The 26,594-nt window shown below is 38.6% G+C and overlaps 1 protein-coding gene across 9 annotated transcripts in view; it reads right to left on the bottom strand.

Annotated features, from left to right (window-relative positions):
- LOC140377613 (teneurin-3) overlaps positions 1-26,594 on the bottom strand; it is a 470,016-nt gene that overhangs the window by 152,123 nt on the left and 291,299 nt on the right. For all 9 annotated transcript variants that reach the window (XM_072463087.1, XM_072463086.1, XM_072463085.1 and 6 more), the window contains 6 exons: positions 25,534-25,617; positions 23,885-24,009; positions 19,336-19,594; positions 17,208-17,309; positions 12,376-12,570; positions 1,629-1,829 (listed from right to left, as the gene is read on the bottom strand). In XM_072463087.1, the coding sequence (XP_072319188.1) occupies positions 1,629-1,829; positions 12,376-12,570; positions 17,208-17,309; positions 19,336-19,594; positions 23,885-24,009; positions 25,534-25,617 (966 nt within the window). The remainder of the gene's footprint in view (positions 1-1,628; positions 1,830-12,375; positions 12,571-17,207; positions 17,310-19,335; positions 19,595-23,884; positions 24,010-25,533; positions 25,618-26,594) is intronic.

Below are 26,594 nucleotides of genomic sequence, written 5' to 3' on the forward strand. Positions count from 1 at the left end.
TGAATCTGAAAACGCAAATTGCAAATCGAAGTCCAATTTCAATCAGGAAAAATTACGATAGATACTTTTCCCAAATCCTTAGCTACCGTATTCATATTGACCTCATATAACTTGTCAATGGTTTGTTGCATCTTCAAAACAACACCCAAAGGCAGTAACGCTCCTCTCATTTGTTTCTCATCTGACTTTTCTCCCACTGTTGTAACAGCCGCGCTCCGTCTCCTTCACTCGACGCTCGGATATCTTGACACCAGAGCAGTGCAGTTTTACTGAGATGTCGAGGATCGCAGTGAAGTTTTTACGGCATTTTGGCCCCTTGGCGCGGTTGCTGACCTTTCAGATGGAGCAGCAGATAACGTGCGAGCGATGGGAACTGGCTGTGTACAAAACCATCGCCCGAGACGTGAAATCCAACGGCAACAGCACGAATCACTTGGCAACGGCTTGTTTTGCATTTGCATATTGGTTCAAATAGATGGGCTCAATGAGGTTTACTGTAACGTGTGGAAATGCTCAGAAAACATACATTTTGTGTTTAGTAAATCTCGGACATTACTCGGGTCATATAAGGTCACAAAAAAGTATCAGCCACTGAAAGAAACAACTGCAAGTGTACAATCTGATAAATATAGTGTGTGTGGGTTTTTAACTAAATCTAGCGAGGCAATAACAATGCTATTTAAGGATCAGTTTTGTCCAAAAATGCTCCAGTCAACTAAATAGCTTCACAAATCACTGCTGGATTTGGGTTAATTGCTCTTGAGAAGTTAGAAAGAAAGTCAATCGCACTTCTTTAACCTCAGATTAAGGTGAGCCACTAAAGGCAAAACTAATTTGTCAAACTAATGTTTTGGTCGGTTTAGGCTGTCAACGCACAAACACCTGCAAACAACACAATTGCCCAATCTTCATCTAAATAGGTTTTATTTTAAACATCAAAACACCTACTACACGCACCAAACTTTAAAATAATAAGAGTTTGATGGATAGTGTTGATGTCTAATTCTAAGCCAGATTTATTCAAGTTTTTGAACCAAAACATTTGATAAAGTTTGAATTTCTCGGCCAATTTTCAGTCTGACCTAGTTGACTCAAATGTTTTCAACCTGGCTCACAAACCATTCCATGATGAACAACTTGTAACTCATTTCCTTTCTTATATTTATAGATGTATATACATAAACTACAGAAGAAGTTTCAAATTGATAGATTCCTGATCCACTGAGGTTTCGATCACATTGGGTTTTACCTGGTTAAATAAAGGTTAAAGTCTATATGAGGTTCTCCTGTTTTTGTAATTGTGTCTTATTTTATTATTATTACAAACAAATACTAAATGAATATATACATTCTGTTGAAATCTGCAGTGTTACTTTTTGTCTCTCCTCATAAACCACCATGTTTGTTTTTACACAATCAAACCATGCGTCTCTCTGATTGGTTTATCCGCCTGTCAATCACACCCAGAGCTACAGACGGATGTGATCGGTTTATCCGCCTGATAATCACACCCAATGAACCTGCAGAGCTACAGACGGATGCAATTGGTTTATCCGCCTGTCAATCACATCCGTCTGAACTACAGTACGACGAGGGCAGCAGCAGCAGGTGACATGCTTCTCACGTACCCAGCGAGCAGTCGGGGCCGGTCCAGTTCTGGTCGCAGGCGCAGGAGTTGGTCTCGGCATTGTAGGTGCCGTGGCCCGAGCACTGGTCAGGACACATGGCTTTGGCGATCTCGCAGCTGGCCCCGCCCCATCCCGGCTGACAGTGGCACTCGCCATGAATGCACACGCCGTGGGCCGAGCAGCTGGGGTCGATGCAGTCCACTAGAGGGAGACAAACACAACACGAGTCAATGTGGAACTCACAAAGGGGAAAACAAAAATCTCCAGAGGGTGAAAACTGTTATAAAACCACTGCCGATGAATAAAACAGTAGATTAAGGTTTGTTTAAGGTTTATATATGAAGCCCTTTGCAGGACTATTTCCTGTTTCTAAGACTTGAAGAGATGTAAACAACAATAACATCTCCATGGAGACGAGCAGGCGGCGTGAAACCTGACCTACTGCTGCTTTAAAGACACTGCTGGTTTCATTCAGGTGCAACGAAAAGGCAGTGATGGAGAAAGTATTAGGTGTTAAGAGGAGCGGCTGAGGAGGCTGATGTTTCTGCTGCTGTGGCGTCAAACACAGTAAAAATGACACTGAGATATTTCTGACGATGTTTTGAGAGATTTCAATACGTTTCAGGCTGTAACAAGATGTAGAAATGAGGACATTTCTTTTTTTGGGGGTTTAAATTCATGCTTTTTACAGAAGACCAATGGAATAGACTTGGGTAGAAAGATGTTTTAAAATAGCACAGCGCTAAACGGAATAACCCAGTGGGACTCGGCTCAGCCCACTCCAGCCTGCAGCCACTTTCAAAGACAATGGAGAACATTTAAGAGTAAAAAGGAACGACGCAAAGAGCTGCACAAGTTCAAAATGAAGATGTTGAAATGCCTTTAATAATCTGAGTTTACTCGAGAGGTTTACAGCCAAAAAATATCACAAACAGACTTTTGGTGTTTCGACAGGCTCTGTGGAGAATACTGTGTTAATATATCATGAACAAGCATGGAAATGAAAAGTGGGATTTGGGGTTTTTTAAAGGTGTTTTGCCTTGTATGATTTATAACTTCTTTGTCATGGATTTAGTCAATTGCGAGCGTTTGGCGGACATTTGCCGGATAGACAGTAAAACCCATTATCGATCAGTTTAAAACGGATTGAGTCAGAAATGATAAAGAAATCTGTCAGAAATGTGTGTAAACTTTCAAGATTCAGTCATTTCAACTGATTTCTTTATAAAATGTCAAAGAATGTGTACCTATATTATTAGATTTAACAGTCAAAGAAATTCTAACTTTTACAAAAGTCTTGGCGTTGATTAAAACGTGCAAATCCAATGTTAAACCTCAATGTATTGTAGTATGTTAATTCAAATTTCTGATTTTTCAGTCAGCACCAGTGTTTTCAGATTCGAATTTGATACTGACGACTAGGCTTGATACTAATTTCAATACCACAATTAAAAAAACGCTCTAATTTCAATAACATGTTGTCTTTTTATCCGTTAAAAGCTCAAAATCATTCTCAAACTGCTCAGGAAAGTTCAAACTCTGTCCTGTTCATGTGACGTTTTCTATCAATACTAGACCAAATGAGTGTCTAGTTTTTGAATACTAGTATTTAGTATTGATTGGTACCTGATTTTTGATTCATTTTGACATCCCTAGTATCGATACCGGGTTTGAGAATCCTGAAAATGCACAGATCAACTACAGTGCAACAATGGGCAGTAAATACTCCTTTTTGATTATTGTCCAGAAAACTCTCACCAATATCCTTCCAAATACTCATAATTCATTCATCTTTTCTAAGTTTATTCGTCATTATACACGTATTAGATATACGTTGATGCTGCTGTATCTTGTTCTCTTCTGGACCGCTCATCTCTGTAAACTCTGGACCTCTGTAGAAGGTTTGAACAGGGCCATTTCCTTTGTAATCACTGCCTCTGTTCTCTTGTCTCCTTATCTCGGTGCATCTCGTTTTTGAAAGCGGAAAAGTGGCAAGAGAAACTCAAATGCCTCAGATTCGTGCAGATTAGGACAAACATTAAAAAAACGATGCACTTTGTCCTCGCTCCTTTGGCTGTGTTCCAATCCTTTTCAAATTGGGACGGTATTTATCTGCCATAGTCGAGGAGCGTCGATTCTGGGGCTGTGATAAAAAGGATTTTCCCGCAACAGTAACTTAAAAAAGAACCAGTCCAAGGGCAGCTTATGCACCTTCAAACTGGACGAGCAAATATTCCAACGATCAATACTTTTGTGACCTTTTCTTAGACGACAATGTGCAATAGTTCATTTATTCCATACTGTGTGGAGGAAAACTTACAAAACTAACATTAATCCTATTTTTTTACTCCAAAAGAAGGTTGTGAGACTTGTTAATTGTCTGAATTAACAAATACTATGTTTCTTAACTTGATTGTGATGTATAAGGCGTATAATAAGTTCCCTTCCTGGATACAGAAGTTATTTGAACAGAGAGACCTTAGAAGAACAAGTATATTCAAACAAATCAAGTCCAGAACTACTTTTTAAAAAGTAATGGGTTAGTATATGGAACAAGCTGGATGATCAATCAAAAAAGGAACTAGAGCACTCTAGAATGATCTGAATTATTGTCTGTGTTGGAGACATGCTGCTTTTTCTTGGAATTCTTGTGTTTTTAATGGTAAATAGAGGCAGGCGTTGTAAGTATACCATATTTCCTGCACTATAGGGGGCACTGGATTGTCAATTACATTGACAGGGTCTATTTTCGATCATTTTTCATATATAAGGCGCTCCGGACTATAAGGCGCATAAAGTGAAACAAAACGTGTGCCACACAAAATCGCTTCGAGGTCAGTAAGCACAACCAGAATTAATCCACATATAAGGCGCACTGTCGTTTTTTGAGAAAATGAAAGGCTTTTAAGTGCGCCTTGGAGTGCGGAAAATACGGTACTTATATTTTTTTTCCTCAGCCTAAACTCTTTCGGTCAAGTCTCTGGTAAGGTTGACGTATTTTACTGCAACAACTACTACAACTACTACTACTACTACTACTAGTACTAGTACTACTACTCCTAAACTAGGACTAAACTAGGACTAGACCAGGACTAAACCTTGAGTAGATCAGGACCAAACGTGGACTATAACAAGATAAACATACCGTAAGTCCACATCAGGTCTAAAATAGTCTCAATTTAGGATTTGGGACAACGACAAATGTTGAATGCAGCTTTAGTTGTTTGTATGTCGTCTGTTTTCAGTGCAGGCTTAAGGATATTCCCTTTGTGCTCCTCCTTTTCCCTTCCCTTTTAAATATGTATATATGTATATAATGTAATCAATGATCAAATACACTAAACTGATGCATTGTTTATATTTTTTGACCCTTTGTTAGATTTATCTGAGGCGATGCTGTGATTTCTCTTCAAATCCACAGTTGTACTTTGTGTTGTTATTGTTCTGCTCAGTGTCCTTGGGTGTTTAGAAAGGCACGTTTAGATAAAATATGTGGCGTCTCTGCTTGAAATGTGTGGCATTGAACGCATCTCGCCACAGAGACACCACCGGGGTAAGTTACAGGTCACAGAGAGAATACATGCTTTTACAGGTATTTGTAGTGGAATAAATGACATGTGATTTTAATAGTATACTGTGGAATACTCAAAGGAGACAATAAAGTATACAGCTTTAACTCAGGTCAATGAGTTAAAGCGTGGTGTCTATGACAGGTCGGATGACTCATCCACGTAAAATGCAGTTAAGATAAACATGTTTACAATTTGTTTTTAAATTATAACAATGTTATCCCAGAATAGCCAACTTTTTAGGTTTATAATTTCACTTCCTGTTTGTAATTGATGACCTTACACTTGGAAATTACCCAGCAAACACTGGGCAAAAACATATTTAATGTTGCATTTTTTTTATTTGACACCCGCGACCCCGAAAGGGAACAAGCGGTAGAAAATGGATGGATGGATGGAAATACAAATAAATTAAAGTAACTTTATTTGGATGAATTCCTGTTTAGAATAAAACAAAAAAACAGTTTTTTGTTTGTGTAAATTATGCATAGACTTTAACTGCAGTGAATGCCCCTAGTTTTTTTATGTCACTTCCTGTCATTTTCTACAGATTTTTCAAGGTTTTCACCACAAATACCTGCTTGATTGGTGTAAAGCTATAATGTATGTGTACAACAGGTAAAAATACACCAAATATATATATATATATATATATATATATATATATATATATATATATATATATATATATATATATATATATATATATATATGTATTTTTAGCAATGCAATTGTTAAGACAGCAAGGATGTGTGCGTCTTTTTTCTTCGCTTTTAGAGATGGAATCACTTTTGGTTTTGACGCCTGTCGAGACAACAGCGGCTATGCCCGAGCGGAACAATTACACCATGGAAAGGCGCTCCGAATGTTTAAAATATTTAGTTCTGACGAACCAGCTGATCCTGTTAGCGTCACCTTTGTAGTTTGTTTACCCGATATGCAAAGTCATATTTCTGGGGATTCGTTCACACACTTGGCCCTGCTGGACATGTTTTAATGATATCAGCCACGGTTTGTTTGGCATTGTTAGCCAAAGCGATGTGAATGACTCCGGCCCGGCTTTTTTCTTTTTTTTTCGTACCCAAGCGTGGTTTGTGTTTGCGTTTCCGAGCGTTACAGGCAGCCGAACCTGATTGGATGCTTCCTGGCCCGGTGTGTTACGCAGGTAAAAGGAGGGTTTGCTAAAAGGAACCAAAAAACACACTGTGACAAAGAACATAACTGGAATAAATACTTTTTGAATTTATTTTTGTTATTTTAAATTTGGTAACAAATATATTATTTTGGTAGTCGACCAGTATTATTTTTTACTTTTTAAATACATTATCAACTAAATGAAAGGTGACATATTGTGACTGAAGGCTTCTAGATAGAGAATATGAATAAATAAAGTGTTTAATTTAAGAATGCCACTGTTTTTGCCATAAAAAAGGACAACGATTACTATTATCAAAATACAACTAGTCACGGTCAGGCGAGTATTTACTCAAATCCTACAAACAACTATTTGTGTAGCGCATATTTTATCCTACTACTGCTTTATGGATTTCTGAATCGTTTAAAATAGTTTGCGATTCGTACTCTTGTAAAATGTAGCCACAAACCGTTACCAGTTTTTAATACAGATTTGTTTTGGTTTTTTACATGTTTATGGCGTCACCTGTTGTTGTTGTTGTTGTTGTTGTTTTATGGCGGTTGGCATCCAAGTGTTGCATTACCGCCAGACTTTATTCCTCACCTGCTTATTTCCGTGGTGACGACCTGCTTTATCGCCATTCAAGATTCCAACAGTAACTTTAACGTCTCCATGGAGATTAGAAGGTGTCAAACCCTCCACCAGAAAAGTTCCACATTGCACCTTTAATGGAGTGAATAATGAAATGAATAAACGACTTTCACTTCAAACTTGTCCCATGTTGGGTCTGAACATCAACTTCAGATGGAGATTCAGCAGCTGCAAATGGGATTAACCCAGAGGACCCCAGTGGTCCTCCTGCTCTCTCTCTGTCCCCCGTCTGTCTCTCTTTCGCCGTCTGTCTCTCTTTCGCTGTCTGTCTCTCTTTCCCTCATCTGTCTCTCTCTATAACTGTCCCTCTCTTTCCCTCTACCACTCTCACACTCTCTTTCTTGTCCTCTCTTTCTATCTCTCCTTCTCTCACTGTATCTTTAACTCTCTCTCTTTATCCCGCTCCCACTCTCCCTCGCTTTCTCTTTTCCCCATCACTCTCTCCCTCTCTCTTTCTCTCTCTCACTTTCTCTCCTTCTCCCGCTCTCTCTCGCTCCCTCTTTTCCCCTGTCTCTCTCTCACTCTCACACTGTCTTTTTCTCTCTCACTCTCTGTCTCTCCCTCTCCCACCATCCCTTGCTCCCTCTTTTACCCCCATCTCTCTCTCCCTCTCCCATCTCCCTTTCTCTCTACCTCTCTGTCCCTCTCTCTTTCTCTCTCTCCCTTTCTCTCCTTATCCCGCTCTCCTTACCCCCCGTCTCCCTCTCTCTCTCTCTCTCTCTTTCTCTCCCTCTCTCTCTCCTTCTCTCTTTCTCTCTCGCTCTCAGTTTCTCTCCTTCTCCCGCTCTCCCTCGCTCTCCCTCGCTCTCCCTCGCTCTCCCTCGCTCTCCCTCGCTCTCCCTCGCTCTCTCTCGCTCTCCCTCGCTCTCCCTCCTGCTTTCTCTCTCTCGCTCTCTCACTGTCCACGGACACACCCACTGAGGATTAGCACCAGTTAATCTGAAACTAATCTGGTTACTGTCCTGTGGGATCTCATTCATTTGCATATTGGCCCGGGCAGCCGTTCAGAGCACATTTGCACAATCTGTTTGCATTTGTACACACCTGGAAGACAAGAACGAGCCAAGATAATATTTGTGTACTTCATGTTCAAAAGAGCAGTGGTGGAAAAGTAGTACAGTATTTAAAATACCCCTCAAACTATATTTAAAAAAAAAAGTTAAAATGGATGTAGTGGAGTGGAAATTGCAGATTGCTGCTCTAGGAGTAAAGTTAAAGTAAAAAAGTATCCATTGTAAATTCACTGAAGTTTAGTACAGATACCTAACATTTTTACTCATGTACAGTACATTAACTGTTGTACTTTGTTACTTTCCATCACTGCAAAAGAGTACATTAAAGTACACTTACTAAGTGACTAAAGCTTTGCAGGTCAAATCTATGCATATTATTTGAATGTTGTGACGGGCTACGTTAAAGCAAAACTAAGTAAAATTTTCACCTTATTAAATGTCTTTGTAAGTCCCTATTATGGTTAATTGCGTATGTTCGGGGCATTTGAAGTGTCCGTTGTCGCCCCATGCTGTCTCCAGGCAGAGAACCATCCTTACAACAACAACTCTCCTGAGAAACCCTGGCTTTTTTTTAAATATTTGATAATGGGCGATGTTTTTGTCTGTCTTATTATGATAAAGAAAGACAGAAAAAAGTGTGGGGAAAAAAAATTAAATAAAAGCTTTTGTTTCTACTTTATGACTTTATTTATTTCACTACAAGCTGCAGGGGGAGTTCCTTAGTTCTACTTTAAAGGTGCACTATGTAACTTTTCTGCCACCACAGAGATTTGCCTGGAATGTTCCGGCATCTGACTTATCCATCTTGAAGTGTAGGTGTTTTTATTTCTAGAAAATAAATAGAAAAACAGACATTCTTACAGTGCTGTTGGCAGATATGACCTGCAAACTGGCCTTGTGGCTATTTGCATGGAGATAGATATGTTCAAAGCCACACGGTAGAACAGTAAGTTTAGGGTTTCTGCGAGAATTTCACGCAAAGCAATACAATCTCCATGGAGACGAGCAGGCAACCTCAAAAGTCACATACTTTGGATAATTAATCAGATGTTGTGTATTAGCCAGTACTTGGGTCTAGTTTGACAAATACTTTTTACTCCTCCAGTAATTATTTGGGTTAACACATTTTCTTTGAACTTGGGTGAATAAAAATTAAATAAAAATTAAATAGGTTTTGATTTCAAGTAACAGTGGCAACGGTCGACTGTCGATTTACAATTTTTTTTCCAGATGACAACCTTGGAAACCTTTTTTTTTGCACCACTACAGGACGAAGTGAAAGATCACACAAACTCAAGCAATGAGTTATAATAAAGACTAGAGAGAACGTTTTTTCTGTTGCCGTGGAAGCCATTTTGCGAGTGGAGAAGAAGAAAAAATCTAATTGAAAACTGTGTAAAAACAAATATCATAAATACATAGATTAAAGGGATTAAATTAACATATAATGATGGTGTGGTTCTGATGAAGCAGAGAACTCTTCTTGTGTCTGTCAGGACATTTTCCCCAGAATTATGAAAATTAATATTCACCCTAAAACTCTGCATTGATCTATAATTTAGGCAGAGTTCAACCATTTTTACTATTAATACACCGTTTGGACACCGTCATTGATAATTATTTGGTTAGCTACAGTACTGATACTATAAAGAAAATGCTTTTATATTGGGACAATGCTTTAAAAACAACAAAAATGCAATAAAACATATACTTGTAAATATGCAGGATTGTTATATGAGTTAATTTCAATCCTTTTTACTCTGTTAATAATTGCTGGCCAAAAAACCCAGACAATTCATAAAAACAAATGTGCAAGAAACAAGAAACTCTCAGTTACTGTCATCTCCCTCGCATACTTAGACCTAATTTATCACATTGAGGAAAAAAATCACATTAGTTTGGCAGACCATATGCATTCAATAAATAACAAATACCAAAAGGCAAACTATCAAAGTATTTAAAAGAAAATTGTAATTAAAAAGCCCAACTCCTATAAGTTTGCGTGAGTTCTTTAATATAATTCCAACACAACGAGGAGCTACATTACAACTCACTGAACTCAACAAACAAAACTCGCCCACCGTTTCAAAAAGCGAATAAACATTTGTACTCGCACTCCTACGTTGCCCCGTTCCGAGTTCAACTCCGATCTCGCCACTGCCGCCATACGTTTCCGCGGCGTCACAGTCGATGGGAGTGCGCGGCGTGTGTGCAATAGACAAACAGCGGATTAGCATCGATCAGCGCAGATGAAATGAGTTCTGGAGTGCGGCTTGCAGTTCAGGATTAGCCAAGGACCTGTCAGCAATCAAAGTCTCGCTCTCCGCCTCGCAAACGCCTCGGTGGGAAATGAATCTGCCGCCACAATGCTGCGTTTACAAATGAGCGCGAGTCAGCACCTCCGCCACGGCGACGATATTGCGCAGGAACAAGTTTTTTTTTTTTTTTCAAAGCTAGCAGTTATGAAATGTTTGACCAGTGAAATCAGAAGCATTTGATTTGGCTGCACTCGGCAGCAAAAATAACATTTCAACAGCTTGATTATTGCATGCGAGACAAGAATTCAATACAAGCGATGCAGGCGTGAGATGTTCAGTCGAGGCGAGCGGTTAATGAGTAGATAGACTTCGGTGGGGAGTCAATGAAGCAATGACCAAAAAGAATGATGTAGGGTCAGTATTTATGGAGTTATTGGATTATCGAAATGTCTGATGCCAGTAATCTAATTTCGTACCGTTCACACTTTAGAAGGTTATGTCAAGGGAAATGAGGCAAAGAATGTGTCAAAAGTTAAAAAGGAAAGAAAAAATGTTAAAGATTGAAAAAAGCTGTTATAAAAATCATTTTTGTTTGTCTTCGAAATATAATGCTTATTCTAAAAATCCCCTCATTTAGTTTTCTCCTGTGCATGTAAACACACACTGAAAAATCAGATCAGATCATTGGGTTATCTGATTTTTCCTGGCCATGGAAATGACCACTGGCTGTTTTGCTTTTGCAGATAACAGACAGGAAAGAGAAAGTATCGGAGGAACTCAAGAGCAGTGGGAATAGAAAGGGAGATCGCTGAAATTTGCCAAAATGGTGTATTATTCATGGAGGGGAATAATAGTTTGATTTCCATGTTTTTTTTTATATGAACTCATGTCTGAACTGATCCTAATCTCAATCATAATTCTTCACAAGACCTTAAACGTGTATATTAACTGAAAAGCATGTCGTCGATCTAATATTGAAGCTGATGGGGACATGATTTTTGGTTCCAATGGAAACAGAAAGTAGATCTCAGTCTACACAATGTGACAAATACCACAGTCTTTCTTCAGCTCCATGCTTGTATATTTATAGTGATCATGCCAAGTAGAAATTCTTATTTAGCTTATTTGTTGGAAAATATTTAATTCAATATTTCAGATCATTAAATGGGGAAGAAAGTTCAATATGGCTAAGATTATTTAAAAACATTTAAAACATAAAGGTCATTATTTTGACTTTCAGAAATAGGTTTTACTGCATTTATTCAGACTTAGTATCAAAGCAAAAAGTGCATTAGATTGCGGCAATTTTTTTTTTTTTATAATACTTTTTTATCAGTAAAAAAGCATTTATATTGTATGGAAAATCTTATCTTTGGATATCAGCTTTACATTACTTTTAACTTTTTAATTTGTAGTTTATATTCCTATATTAATTCCTATATCAATGCACAATCACGTTATTATGTCGAGGGCAAGCTAGCATTTGTTCACCTTGCGTATGCAATTCCCTCTGACGCATGTAGATGGAGCCCAAAATCAGTTCTTGGCATGAGAAACGCCAGAGTAACATGAAGATATTTTGTAATAAAAAAAAAAAAAAAAATACATTCTAAAACATGAGATGCCAAAGCAAAGATAAAGCACATGTTTGAAGACCAATACAAAACAAATAATTCCAAATATTTTGTCCTGTAAAGTAAGAGTATGTAACTTTGTGAAGGGCGGCAAGGCCATTACAGCCAAAGGAACAGTTTGGAACAAGCTGGAGGAGGCCAAGTTAGAGCTAGGTTTGTGGAGAGGCAAGCTAACTCGCAGCTAGGACACATGTTTTTTAAAGTTTTTTTGTGTAATAAAAACATAAAAAAACAACAACATATCAATTTTTGGGCTAAAATGTTAGATACTGGCGCTTAGGGTTTAAGGAATAAAAATAAAGTTGCATGGTAGGGTTGAGATGTCAAACTGTGTGAAAAAGATCTGCTAACGTCAGTTCAGATGCAGCAAGAGCTTAGTTTGTCACTGTGTCATTGGAAAAAACTCTTTTTACACCGGGCGCCTTTACCTGCAGATCATATACAATGTTACTTTAGGAATCTTAGAGTTGGTGGTGCGCTTCCTCACCCTCCTCGCAGTTCTCCCCCTTGTATCCGGTGTTGCAGATGCAGGCGCCGATGATGCAGATGCCGTGGCCGCCGCAGTGGATGTCGATGCACTGATTGGCCGGGACGTCACACTCAGTGCCCTTCCAGCCACTGTAGCACTGACAGCGGCCCCTCGAGTACTGCCCGTTCCCGCTGCACAGGACCGGGCACGCCGCTGCCAAACACAAGCAAGGGTCAGTCAATCTGCGCTGGACAAATAGATTTAAGCATTCAACGGATGGAGTAAAGACTGAGACAGGGAATATCTGAGTTACTGCACTCCTCTTTGGACACACTTCTTGCAGCTCTGTATGCACAGCTTTTATCTTATTCAATATTGATCTGTTGAACTGCTTTTGCCGTTTCATCATTATTGACACAACTTTTACGTTTCAGTTTTACAGCCTTCCTGAAGATGTGAGACAGGCCTCTGCTTTGGCTCAGAAACGAAATGTAAAGGTAATTACCGTATTTTCTGGACTATAAGACTTATACTTATATTTATACTTATATACTTATACTCACTTATATGTGACTTATATGTGACTTATATGTGATACTATTTGTTATTTTCACACTTGTAACTGCATTTCATATTCCAGTGCGACTTCATATGCATTTTTAGGCTGGCGCGACTTATACTCTAGTGCAACTTATAGTCCGAAAAATACAATATCTGCACTCTTCTCTTTTAAAATAATTTCCGTAAAGATTGTGTATGTTTTCATCCGTTTTTTACTCAATATCAAGCTTGTCCATTAACATAAACAGTTCCACGCAAATGAATAAAAAAACATGAAGAAAGAGGAATAATGTCGCCATCTTTCAGTGTGACATGGGAAAAGCCTGTCAGGAAGATGCATAAATCTAGCATATTTACATAGAATCCCGTTAATTAACATGCACCGTCCCCTTTTAAATAAACATATATAAATAAAGGAGTACCTGCTGGATAATTAGCATCTACATGTGCATAATTTAAATATTTAAATATTATTTAATGGGGATCACTGGCAACATGTCAATTTTATGTAAGTACTGCATTTTTATCTTTTTATGTGCTGAGCTGTTCTAACAACTTCTGCATTTACCGACCTAAACTATATACTAATGAAATGCTGCGTCCTGTAGACCAAAAGGATATGGTTAATTTGTTTAAACTGCTCACTTTACCCGACCTCAAACATTAAGTTATGGCTTTTGGTAGCAAATAATCCATTCAAAACGACTATCCCATCTTGTCCCAAACCCAAACTGTATATTTAGGATGATGCATAGCCCACCAGTAATCCAGAGTATAAAGCCGCTCCGCGGAAATCTCATGATGTAAGTTTGCAGGGAGTCACCATCATAAACTATGTAGAGGAGAAGCCATTACGGCGTTATGTGGTGGAATAAAACTATAAATTATGACAGATGATTTTACTGCCGGCTGCCATTCTGTTTGCATAAGCATGGATGGATTGTAAGGCAGAGGTAATTGCTGCACATAAGGTTCCTATTTCCACAGCTTCTTTGAAAATACTTTGGCTTTCTCATTATAGGATCAAAATCTCCATCAGTCAAATCGTAGTGCTTTTAATCATTCTTAATTACAGCGATATCCTGGAAAGTCCCACAGCTATAACATGTGCTTCTACTGGTTTAAAAGACACACAAAGGACTTTTTTGAGCTTTTAGTCATGTTGTAGCAGAAGTCACGCCTCAAAAACCTACCTGGAGTTGAATTTAGCTTAATTTAATGACTCCTGTTTACAAAGTTGTCGTGCTCTGAGCCTCAGAAATCACTCCGTTTCAATGTTTACTGAATCATGATGTCACAGGTGGAAATCCTGTGTAGTTTTAAATCCAAAAGTCATTGTGACAGAGTCGATCTGAGCCTCTCTGCCTCTATGTGTTGTTATATTAAAGGTTGAATGGACAATTTTTTTTGCCCAAATCTGAGTCTCATTTCCTCGTGGCGTGGACTGCCGATTAGTCCTGCCACGTATCAATCATAAAACGCACCTACCGCTCACCTGCAGCCTCGTGTGGCTCGTCCCACGTTTCCACGTGGCTAAGCGCATTGATCTATCATAATATAGTTCCCTAGTGTACGGGGCAAAATGAAGACGGAGAAAGACAGTTCGAGCTGATTCAGAGAAAGACGGAAATCTACGGGAGACGAGAGATGCGATCCGTCGCGCTAATAAACAAACGCACGTGTGTGTTGTGTCAGTCCGCACGGGGGAGTCCGCCTGCGTTCTCAAATCGCCGGAAAATCGTCCATTGCGCCTTTAAGGGAAGGGAATGTTTCTTAATGCTTAGTTTTTTTTTTTTATGGTTCATTCCTCCTTGTGCCAATAAATAGTGATTCCAAGTGTGTGGAGAGCTGCTGATGGAAAGTGAAGTGTGTTTTCTATGCAAAGGCATCATTTTAAGTTCTTAAGCAAAAGTACTCAAGGGGATGTTTGAAGGCCAATAATCATATAATAAAATCCATTAGCAGTCATATACTGAGAATACATCACAATCATAGGCAGATGCTTTGAGATTATTGTTAGAATTGTTAAAATGGGTTTTAATCATAGAATCTGGCAACCCAAAGTTGACTGTAGAACCAAAACCAACATTATGTATAATTTTCTAATAACAATAATCAGATATTATTATGTCAATCCAACAGAAATGTGTTAAAACATGACTTCAAACGTATACATTTTGAGGTTTAATTATCAGACAGATGGGAAATGTCTGTGAAATGAAACCCCTTTAACCCTCATTTACAACATAACTATTATTCATTTTCATTTTTGGTCAGCTCTTTTGTGGCATTTATTCAATTATTCATCTATATCTTTTTTTTTTTACAGTATTTACCTGACCCACATTTTGCATATCTTCAAAACAACATTCACAATATCATCTACCTTTTGACATATTTCCACTTAATTACAATTGTCATCAGAACAACAAACTAGCTGTAGTTTACCACAACCGTACATGGGGAATGAATAAATACATGTATAAATACAATAAAAACATGTACGATATTATATTTATTGTAAATATTACGACCTAAGCATGAATGAAGGGAACGTCCTGTCTCTCCCTATAGAACAAGAGACCCTGCGGTACTTTGTATTTGTAGACAAGTGTAACAACATCCCAGGAACTACTAACTACCCGGAGACGGCAGGCGAACATCTGTTGTGTTGAGGATTCAGGTGCAGCAGGTGTAAGGAGTAGTGAGGCGAGACCCGGACTACCAGCTTCTCATTTGTATGCGCTCGACGTTCAAAGAGGCGGCGGTAATTTCAGTGCAGTTTGGACTCTGAAGCGCGAGGTCTCTGCGGAGCAGCGGTGAACGGAGCGAGGGGAGGTTTGGAGCTGCTCGCTGCTTGTGTCTCATTAGTGTTACAAAAAGAAGTGTGTTGAAAATACTTTGGGAGACAGCGGAGAAGTACGGTGGCTTAATTATTGTTAGTGTTTTGATGCTAAATAGATATTTCTTTAGCAGATTCTGTAGCGTGTTAAGTCACAGAGTACACTACTTTCTTATCGAGGCAGGGTCACGTGACTCTGGGGTATATCATTTCAGATATTTCTGTACTCAAATTTATTTATCGCTAAACATCGAACGGACTGGATTATTCATATTTTTACCTGTGATGTGATCTTTTAGTTTACCGTATTTTCCGGACTATAAGTCCCACCGGAGTATAAGTCGCACCAGCCAAAAAATGCATAATAGAGAAGAAAAAAACATATATAAGTTGCACTGGAGTATTAAATGTGGTTGCAAGTGTGAAAATAATAAATAATATCACATATAAGTCGCTCCGGAGTATTAGTATAAGTATATAAGTATAAATATAAGTATAAGTCGCACCCTGGTCAAACCTATGAAAAAATTAGGATAATAGGATTTTTGTCATAATGATGAATTTATAGTGTATTTACAGGTTTCAGCGTCCCATTTTACAGAACGTTTTGAGGACTTTTCTCCATTTGAGTGATATAAATTATTTTAAATCATTAACCACAATGGCAACGGTCCTAGTTTCTCATAATTCTGAAACCCATGAATAGATTGGAAGCAGTAGCAATTATAACTTTGATGTTCATTCATTGTAGAAAAGTAGAAGTCCAAGGTATAGTGATACTTTGCCACGACATCACACTCAAGAAAAACATGAAATAAGATGGAAGCAACACATTTTCTGAAACCTGTGCTCAATGCATGCGTTCATGGTCATGTTTACGTTTCACATATTTATATTTTCGGCCGAAAAATGTGAGTGCGACTGACGGAAACTGAAAACTAGTGGCCGCAGTGTTATTTGAGAGGGACTCACCTTGTTGTTGTAGTTCCAACTAAGTCATAAGTCAGTTCTTTATGATCAGATTGTGACATTGAGTTATAAAGGTATCAATATGACTTATGGCTTCAAATCCACATATGTTACATACAATCCCCAGCTGGGTAAATGCTGGAGGTGTGGTCTTTGGTGAGAAACTACAGAGAATGGACAGAGACACAGACTTCACAGACCGGCCTCTAGAGTCAGCACAGGTCAGGCAGACTGCAGGGAGAACAAGCCGCTAACAACTACTGCTCGCCATACAATGTGTGTGTCTACAGTGTGTGTGTGTGTGTCTACAGTGTGTGTGTGTTGTGTGTGTGTCTGCAGTGTGTGTGTGTGTGTGTGTGTGTCTGAGGCGTGTGTGTGTGTCTGCAGCGTGTGTGTGTGTGTGTGTGTCTACAGTGTGTGTGTGTGTGTGTGTGTGTGTGTGTGGTGTGTGTGAGAGAGAGAGCGAGAAAGTATTTACCTCGAGAACAATCTGGACCCAGAAAGCCAGGAAAACAGTGGCATATTCCCGAAAGACAGTCTCCGTTTCCATGACAATTCTGAGGACACTCCATAATCGACTCTGATTTTGAGAAGAGAGAGAGAGAGAGAGAGAGAGAGAGAGAGAAGTTAGGGAGGAATTGTAAAGGGAAGGAAAGAAAGAAAAAGAAGGAATGAAGATAGTGGAGTGGAGGTGAGGAGAGGAGGGTGAGAGTAAGAGAAAGGAAATATTGAGCAAATACGAGAGCAAATACATAGAGAGGATGGAGAGATGACAAAAGAGACAGAGAAAGAAGGTAATTACAAGGAGAGTAAAAGAAAGGGGAGCAAATACAGATAGGAAAGAGAAAGACAAGCGTAAAAAGAGTAACAAAAAGGAGAGATAGAGAGGAGAGCAAATGCAGAGAGAGAAAGAGAAAGGGGAAGAAAAGAGAAAAGTGAGTAAGAGAAAGGAGAGCAAATACAGAGTGAATGAAGAGAACAGAGAGGGAGAGAGAGAGAGACAGAGAGATAAATAAGAGAAAAGAAAAGAGTGTGAGAATAAGGCGATGGAGAGAAGAGTAAATATGAAGAGAGGAAGAAAAGAGAAGTAAAAAGAGAGTAAGAGAAAGGAGAGCCAATGCAGAGAGAGGAAAGAGAGAGCCAGAGAAGGGAAGAGAAATAAAAACATTGTGATTTCAGGGGTGAGTGTTAATTGGAGCGCCTGGATGTAGTGTGTGCGAGAGTGTATATCTAAAGAGAGCGCGCAGACACAAAACAGGGAGATGGGTCCTGGGTGGTTGCCGTAGTTACCGCAGCCGGATCAATCAACAGACTCTAACATCCAATTACCCCTCAGGCCCTGTGCTGTCAGTCCCCGCGCCTTGCCTAACGGGGCGTATCCACCGCACGCGCACGCGACGCCCGCTGCACCAACATTTATTCCACTTGTTTCACAAATGTTTGCTTTCTCTACGCCGACTGTCACTTAACTAAACCGCGGCAGAGTGAACGTTTACTGAGGGGCAGTGGTGGTCAGTGTGGTCGCCACATGAAACATTCAAAGGCATTTTCCATATGCTTAATAACCCAATGATAATAAATTAGACATAAAGCTTTTTTAAAGGACAAAAATCACTTTTTAACATAAACTGTGCTATAACATTGTTACCACATCAAAAACACATCTGGAGTTGTGTTCAGCTTCATTCACATGAGTTTCATTCATCCTAGTTGTCTTCGACGAGCCTCAGAAAAACACTTAGTTTCAAATTTCCCAGATTTTTGAAGCCATAGGTCAGATATTCAAAGTCTTCTGTTAATAAATTTGTTAATAAATCATCTGCAGACTCGTTCTGAGCATTTCTACTGCCAAATTGTGTGTGCATGCTTGTATTAGCATGCCGGGACAAGCTAGGTTTTATTATTTCCCTGTAGTAATTCCCTCTGCTGCCAGTAGATGGCGGGCTTACTTAGTTTTCAATGCATTCAAGTTCTAAAACATGACATGCCAAAGAAAAGGTACTCAAGATCATGTTTAAAGACCAGTAACTAAACAAATAATGCATATTTTTGCATAAAATGTCCTTAAACACAAAAGAAAAGTCATATTTTGTGGTATCAACGCATTTTTTTTCCCACCAATATCGGCATTATGGCAGTTTGTTTTTTTTATCACTAGTGGGGGCGCTTCAAGCTAATGCACAGAAGTACAAGGATTTTTTTGACCAAATTCGCAGATGTTTTTGTTTGAGTCTGAAAAAAATGTCAAGGCGTCGTATAAAGTTAGAATTGAAATACTCAATGCCTCCAGGAGTTATTTTTGCATGCATACGAATCAGACACTAAAATCTGAAGCCTGGTTAACTTAATTGGACGCTAAATAATTAAAGATAATTGTTAAGCTACATATAAAATTCTTCGGGTTTCAATTTGTTCAGTATGTTACATTGTTATATTTGTTATGCCCAGTCTATTTTTATAATATTATTTGTTAATCATAGATAGAAGAAAAATGGAAATAAAATATAAGTGATATAGGTAAGGTAGTATTTTCTTTTCATACTATGAAGCATAAATTCAAAACTTAAATGTAGTATAAATGACATACCTAGATAAATAAACTTTACCTATTACGATGGTGTTGTAGCAGACTTGTTCTGTGTTGCGCCCGTCGTTGTAGAAAGCCAGGTGCCAGATCCCGGTGTCCAGATACTGTATGAATCCAGCCTCGTGGACGTTAACGGAGCGGGCGTGTCTACTTCCTGTCCCCGCCTCCTCGTCATGTGACCCGGAAGTGAAGCCGTGTTGTCCCGTGTCAGAGTCGCTCAGGGCTCTCTTGTCTTTGGAGATCAGTCGGCTGCCGTCCAACAACTCCACAAAGTCGTACTGAAAATAAAAACAACAGTTGTGACATTGTAGTATTTTGTCTTTTACTTTAAGATTTTTTTTTTTTTTTTAAATATGTAATCGTTTTGTTTCTTTTTTGAGATCAGTGGTGGAGAATAAAGACAAAGACAAAAGTAAAATTGCTGTACTTATGCCAACTGTTCTTTACTTAAATCAATTTTACAGTGGATACTTTTTACTTTTACTTCACTAAATGAAACTCCACTATATAAAAAAACCTAGTCTCATAATTTCAAAGTACTTCATCATTTGAGGGCTAATGCTCTGATGATTCTGTTGCTTAAAAATCTGCAAAAAAAATCTTTAACTCCACTATATTTGACGCTTTAATGGATACTCAAAAAGAATATGTTAAATGGGTACTTTAATACTTTTACTTGAGTAGATTTTATTGCTCCTGAATCTGTATTTTTACTCAAGGAACAAAACTGAGTACTTGAGCTACAATGCAGAAAAAAGTCAAGCTCATATAATCTACAAACAGAGGTACACCACGGTTCAATAAAGACCCACGGTCAAATTTAAGCGACTTACTTTTGTTTGTTTTTTGTGGATAAATAAAGATGTATAAATGCCTCTCCATCTCCTCTTCACCACCACCGGTGTCAGTGTTTTGCTGATATAAATTCTCAATTAGCTCTTTTTGTCCTTCTAGGTTCACCTTTCGTTCAAAAGCGATCGAAAGATGATCAAAACTCAAACAAATCTTTTCAACATCACATTTTGTATTATACAGTTCTTGGTTGTAGCAATTTATTCCGTTCGTCCAAGCATTTTTCAGAACAAGAACGTAACTAGTTAGAGCTTCCAGTGTCCCCATAGTCTTTCCTCAGTTTCCTAATTTACCGTTTACACAGCTTAACCAGCAGTTTCACAAATCTGTCTGTGGACTACTTCAGACTGGCCAATTACCACAGCCAAAGTACAAAGATTTTTGTTCAAAAGGTTAGCATATACCCAACCTTTTTTTCTGCTGAACTTCAAAATCCTTATAAAAGCTTAAATGTTTGTTTTGGCTCGCACTGTGTGTTTAATGAAAGAGAGTTTGCATTAGCGTTAATCAGTTATAAAAACTAACGCTAGCATTAAACCGGCTTCATCTTGGGACCAATTTAGGTTTGGCTCCATATGGCCACAGTCAAAGTAATAGTCACACTCGCTCTGCAAAATATTTTTATAACGGCCTCTAGAAACCTTGTGCAACCTTCTTCCTCTATTCTATATGTATTATATAATGTAGCTCCTTGTTTTACGTGTTTGCTCAACAATCAGTGAAAACAGAACTGAACAAAAGATTGCATAAGTCTATTGTGTTCAAGAGTGATACAAAGTGAATATAGTGATAATCAGTGTTGGGAAGATTACTTTGAAAATGTACAGAATAACAAATACCTGCATTAAAATGTATTCTCCGTCATATTCCGTTACTAGGTCTGAATAGAGTACAGTATTCTGAATACTGTCACACTATCCTGTTAATCTCTGTCAAAAAATATTAGACTGAGACTAACAAAGCACTCTTAACGCCATCTCACTTCATTTCAGAACTATGTATTTGGGCCTCAAAACTCCTGCCATGGACACAATAAATGGATACCTCTGGAACATTCTTCTGGCGTCAAGGAAAAGGCCCTCACAAAGTAATGAATTTGACAGAATTTACTAATTGAATAGACCAAATGGAATATGCTGGACGACATGTTTAGGACTATACAATACTTTGTTTGCTCCGTGGGTCTTGTTTTTGTTCTGGGTTCCTTTTATGTTTTTTTTATATTGTTAATACATTTATTTATTTTTAAAAGAAGAAAAAAAGAATACGTTCACATTGAATTGCGTTGCATAAGAATGTGAAAAAAACAACTTTTTATTTTTGTTTCACCGTTCTGCATCTATTAAAAGATAAGAGAACTTTGATCACAAATTAGAGAAGCAAACATTATGTCACTGATTCAGTGCAACTAAAAGCATCATTTCCACGGTCATCGCATCGCTCGTCTCCCGTAGATTTCTGTCCACTTCTGCGTGAGCTCGAACTGTCTTTCTCCGTCTTCATTTTGCCCCGTACACTGAGGGAACTATATTATGATAGATCCATGCGCTTAGGCACGCGGAAACGTGGGGACGAGCCTGACGCGGCTGCAGGTGAGCGGTAGGTGCGTTTTATGATTGATATGTGGCAGGACAAATGATTTATCCACGCCACGAGGAAATATGATAAAAAAAAATTGCTGAAAAAAATCGTCCATACCACCTTTAATCTAAATTAATATTCTTAATATGCATTTTTGGTGCATGTTTTTAGTTACGTCTCAACACTGGTGATAGTTCAGGGTTCTAAAAATATGGTTCTGGTACTCTGTTTTCTTCGCACATTTTCAATAGAACAGAACCATTTTAACAATTCTTAAAATCCTTTTAATACTGTAATAAGCATATCTTGAAGCCAAAATCATCACAGCTTGACACACTATATAAACCACTCTCTCCTGCTCCACAGTCTCGATCTGACAATGGAAGAGCGTCAGTCCTGGACCATCTACATCCGATCGGAGTTAGATCGCTCTGGTTCTTCTCGACGTTATAGTTTTTCCTTGTCGAGAAGGTCAAGGAATGTTCTGGGACAATTCTCCATTTGCTTAATTCCAATGGACATTGTTAACCTGCTAATCACTGTGTTCTTTGGGCCCTGACAATGACAACAAACGCTTGGATGTTTGAATATTCTTAAAAGTTCAAGTCCGTTTCCGATGGCTTTCGCATCATCCTTCCACACATCCACCCTATGTCATTGCTCCTGTCCCCTTCTGTGCTGGAAACCACTCAATTCTTAAGTATGCCACCAATCCCAAAGACCCCATTTCACCTTAACAAGACGATACCTTAAAGTCGAAAACTGATTTTTGCCCGTGGCCATTTTTCGACCCGGGACAGACTGGCCTTAAAAGTGGTCCACGGAGACGCCAGACTTCATGTAGCTAATTTACCACGGCCACATTTCCTCGACATTTCTCTTGCTCTTCCTGATCTGTTACGCTAAAAGAGTTAATGGGAAGTCAGATGGATGGATGAGGTGACGGCAAGGACGCCCACGTGCCCCCCTCATATTTAATGTGCGAACGCCGCGTAGTGCACGGGGTGGTCGCTGCATCAAGCTGTCCTTCGCTGATAAGTGGATTAGTCCCCTGATAGAAGACGCGATCCGGCCACACACACATGTAAGTGCAGTCATTAAAGACACGCTCTAAGTTGGTAAGGAGCTTATCTGTTTCATTATGAACCGAGGATCCATAAAAAGCAGTTGACCCGCACAAAGGAGCAAGGGCAGAAAGGGGATTTTGCGTTTCGGATACGTCCGCAGAGAAAGAAAAGAAACGTCTGATAACTTTTTTACAATTTGGTCAAAGTCGAGGTCAAGAAGCTCTTAAGGCTGGAGTGCCATTCCTTTTTCATTTAGATTATTAGAACAGGTTGGCAGGGTTTAATATAGGGACAGGACAAGATCAGAAGTAATTGATGTAGCAAAGGTCCCATCGTGTGTTATTTGTCGCAGCAGCGTTGTTGAAAGTACAGAAAACGACGTAATATACATAAATCATGACATGTCTCTTGTGTCCTTGAGCAATGCACTTCCACGTCATTGAGTATTGGAGTGAGCAACTAATTAAATTAAATTATAAATGACTATGAGCAGCTGGTTTTACCATTAGTTTGACGAATCCTAGTGTTAATCTTCTGAAATGAGAAAACAATACAAGATGCGATTCGTCTGGTGGTATTTCAGTATATGTTACTTCATTTAAAGAACATTTTTGACGTTCTTTAGGGAATTTCTCGGTCAAGGGTTTTCAAACTTTTCACAGTAAGTATTGCCAAAGGAAAGACTTGGCTTTCAGAGTACCGCCAGATCTAAACCAGGTCTAAACCAGGTCTAAACTAGGTCTGGAATAGTCCTATTTCAGGTCTAAACTAGGTCTGAAACAGGACTATTTCAGGTCTAAACTAGGGCTTACCCACGTCTAGACTATGTCTAACCAATGCTAAACCAATGCTACAGAATTGACTCCAAGTTAGACAAACACAAGGTTCCACCAGAACAAGAAACATGGGGTTTAAGCCCAGTTTCGACCTGTGATGGACCTGGCTTAGATTTGGTGGTACTCGGAAAGCCAAATCTTTCCTTTGGTAGAGTGAAAGCTCGAGAACAACTGCTGTAAACCACATTATTGTAATACAACTTGAATGACTGTGCGATTTGGATGTTCTTACCTGCGTGTGCGACGGAGGAAGGCCCTTTCGTCCGTACACGCCAACCAGAGCGTCTCTCTGCACCGATATGTTGAATTTTAGGAATTGGGGTTGGTCGATGTACAGCTGGGACCTCCAGAAAACACCTGCAGCAGAAGGAGGACAGTTGTGTGTTTGACTGTACCGGGCACATGTGGGACGCAACTAAACTCTGCTTTCTTTCCTCATGCTCTTTATGAACAAATGCTACTAACATCAGGCCTACATGTATATCTTAATAGTATCTAAAAGTATTGGAAACTACCAAAGTATTCACTTTTTCCTACATGATTGCTGGTTATTGTTCGTTAATTGGTTTGTTCTTCTTTCTTTCTGCCATTTTCATTCTTTTTCAATTTCCTTTTCTCATCCCTCCTTCTTTACTTTCTTCTTTCTCCCTTTCCTTCTTCCTCTCTTCCTTTCATCCTCTCTTCTTTTATTTTTTTCTTAATTTAGTCTCTCCTTTCTTTCTTCCTTCATTCCTTCCTTTCCCTCCTTTCGTCCATCCTCTCTTCTTTCTTATCTTTCTTCCTCCCTTCCTTTCTTCTGCTCTTTCTTTTTGTTTTTTGTTATTTTAATGTTAAAAAAACAACTATTTTATCAAATTGAATAAAATAACCGCAAAACACAAGGCGTTCTGAACCCTACTCTTTTAAAAACAGGGGCATGGTGATAAAAAAGTGAAAGCAAGGTGTTGGATTGAGGTGAAATAAGACATTATACTGTAGAAATGTAAAGTAAGTGTAAATTAAAACTTTTTTTTATTTCACTGCATAAAGTTACATGTGATCAGTATGCACACGACATGTCTACTAAGAGTTTAATTAATTCAAAATCCAGGAAGACACCACATAATTAATATTCTTTGCATTTTAACTCATTTGGCTCTCATTATCCCAAAAGAACTAATTTGCACACCAAATGTATTTTAATTTATCTGACCACATCTAACGCATTTAAATGCAGAAGAATGTAAAAAAGTAGACTCCTGTAAGAAAAGACTGAATTATGAGTGAACTTTAGCACTTGTAGACAAAGGTTTATACTTTTCACATGCATTTGAGTGATATTATTTGGAAATAAGTAGCCTACACTTACTTACTTACCTACTTACTTTACCACTTACTTATTGCTTCTGTGATCCTAAATATTAACAAAGATTTTTTTAATGGTGTTTGTTGCATATCACCTTATGTTATTTTTTTTTTTACGTATCAATCTATTCAATTTATTTATGTATCTATTGATCTCAATGGGTTAAATAAAGGCTAAATAACGGTTCATAAATAAATAAATACAAGTTTGGTTAGCTCCAGAACAGATGTGCTGTAAAAGCAGCTCTTAGGGTTAAAATGAGACCGCTGAGTGCAATTATACGTCTAATTATCCACGGGTTTCAGAATAATGAATTTGGACCATTGCAATTTGAAATGCTGCATATATCACTGATAATAATAAGGATGTTCAAAATATGCGAAAAAGCAAGGACTGCTGTTTAAAAGTTCCATTTTGAACACAGTAGAAATCAGGTACAGCGACTGTGATCAGCAGTAGCAATTACGTTTTTAATATTGCTGCATTTTGGTTCTTTAATTTAATAGGTTGAATGTGTTCACAGGCCGTTTTCTGACCTGGAGGGACGTCTTGTATGGCTCTTCTTCCCACGTCCACTTCTCCTGTGTCTATGGTGTTGTTTTCTACCATGTACATTTTACCTGCAAAACAAACAACACATGGCCATTACTCAAAGGGGAACACATATATGCTATGTCACTTTTAACTAGTGACTCGTCTGTAAAACATCTTTAGGTCAATGTCAATGGTCAAAGCTTATTTATAAATCACACTTGCAACTTTAAAAGCCCAAAGTGCTATACAGAAAATGCAATAATACATAGATACAATCAATAAATTTCATGTTTATTGATGTTGTATTTTCTAAAGAGCGATCCTAATGGCAACAAATAAATACATTTAGCTGCACAATTTATTTGTTTCCACGTCAAAGCTTATGTTGAGAGAGCAAACTGACTAAATAAAAAAAACAACTGACAAAATTAGTTTTGCCTGTAGTTTCTTGCCTTAATACTACAAATAAAACACCAGAAGCTCTCCCACCCATCAAGTAAAAGTTAAAAGTACCATTTATATGACTAAAAATGGTATATTAAAGCCATCAATTACATCCCCCACTAACAACAATAAAATCCTAACGACCAAAAGTTGAGCAGAAACCCAATACTGTTCGCCCGCCTCCAAACGCCTGATGTGGTCGAGGCTGTAATTTCATACGTGGCCTTCCTGTTCATAATATTATACTTTTACTGGTTTAAAAGTCTTACTCTGAGCCCATGAAACAGATGTTTTTGAACCTGCTCCAGTGCGTCTAAATGACCAGGTCTGTGCGCGTGGCAGTAGTTATGGGTGTCTAGACGCTATGGCCGTTAGTTACGCTCATATGAACTGCGAACACGCGAGAAAAGACGTCCAATTGTCGAGTGCGGAGCGGGCGAACACTAACGCGCAGCGCCCAATGTCATGGTGATTAGTGGGTGTAATGGAGCCGCGTGTTACCTGGGTCACACAAGGCACTGTTCCAGTCGTCTGCAAAAGCAATCAAACGCAAAACCATTCACATTTACAGATTACAAAAGTGTGCCGTCTGTGAGTTTCTCTGTTTTTTTTTACAGAA

The sequence above is a fragment of the Eucyclogobius newberryi genome, unplaced genomic scaffold (genome assembly GCF_026437365.1).
Source record: "Eucyclogobius newberryi isolate DKJ021-1_F unplaced genomic scaffold, fEucNew1.0.hap1 SCAF_4, whole genome shotgun sequence".
NCBI lineage: Eukaryota > Metazoa > Chordata > Actinopteri > Gobiiformes > Gobiidae > Eucyclogobius > Eucyclogobius newberryi.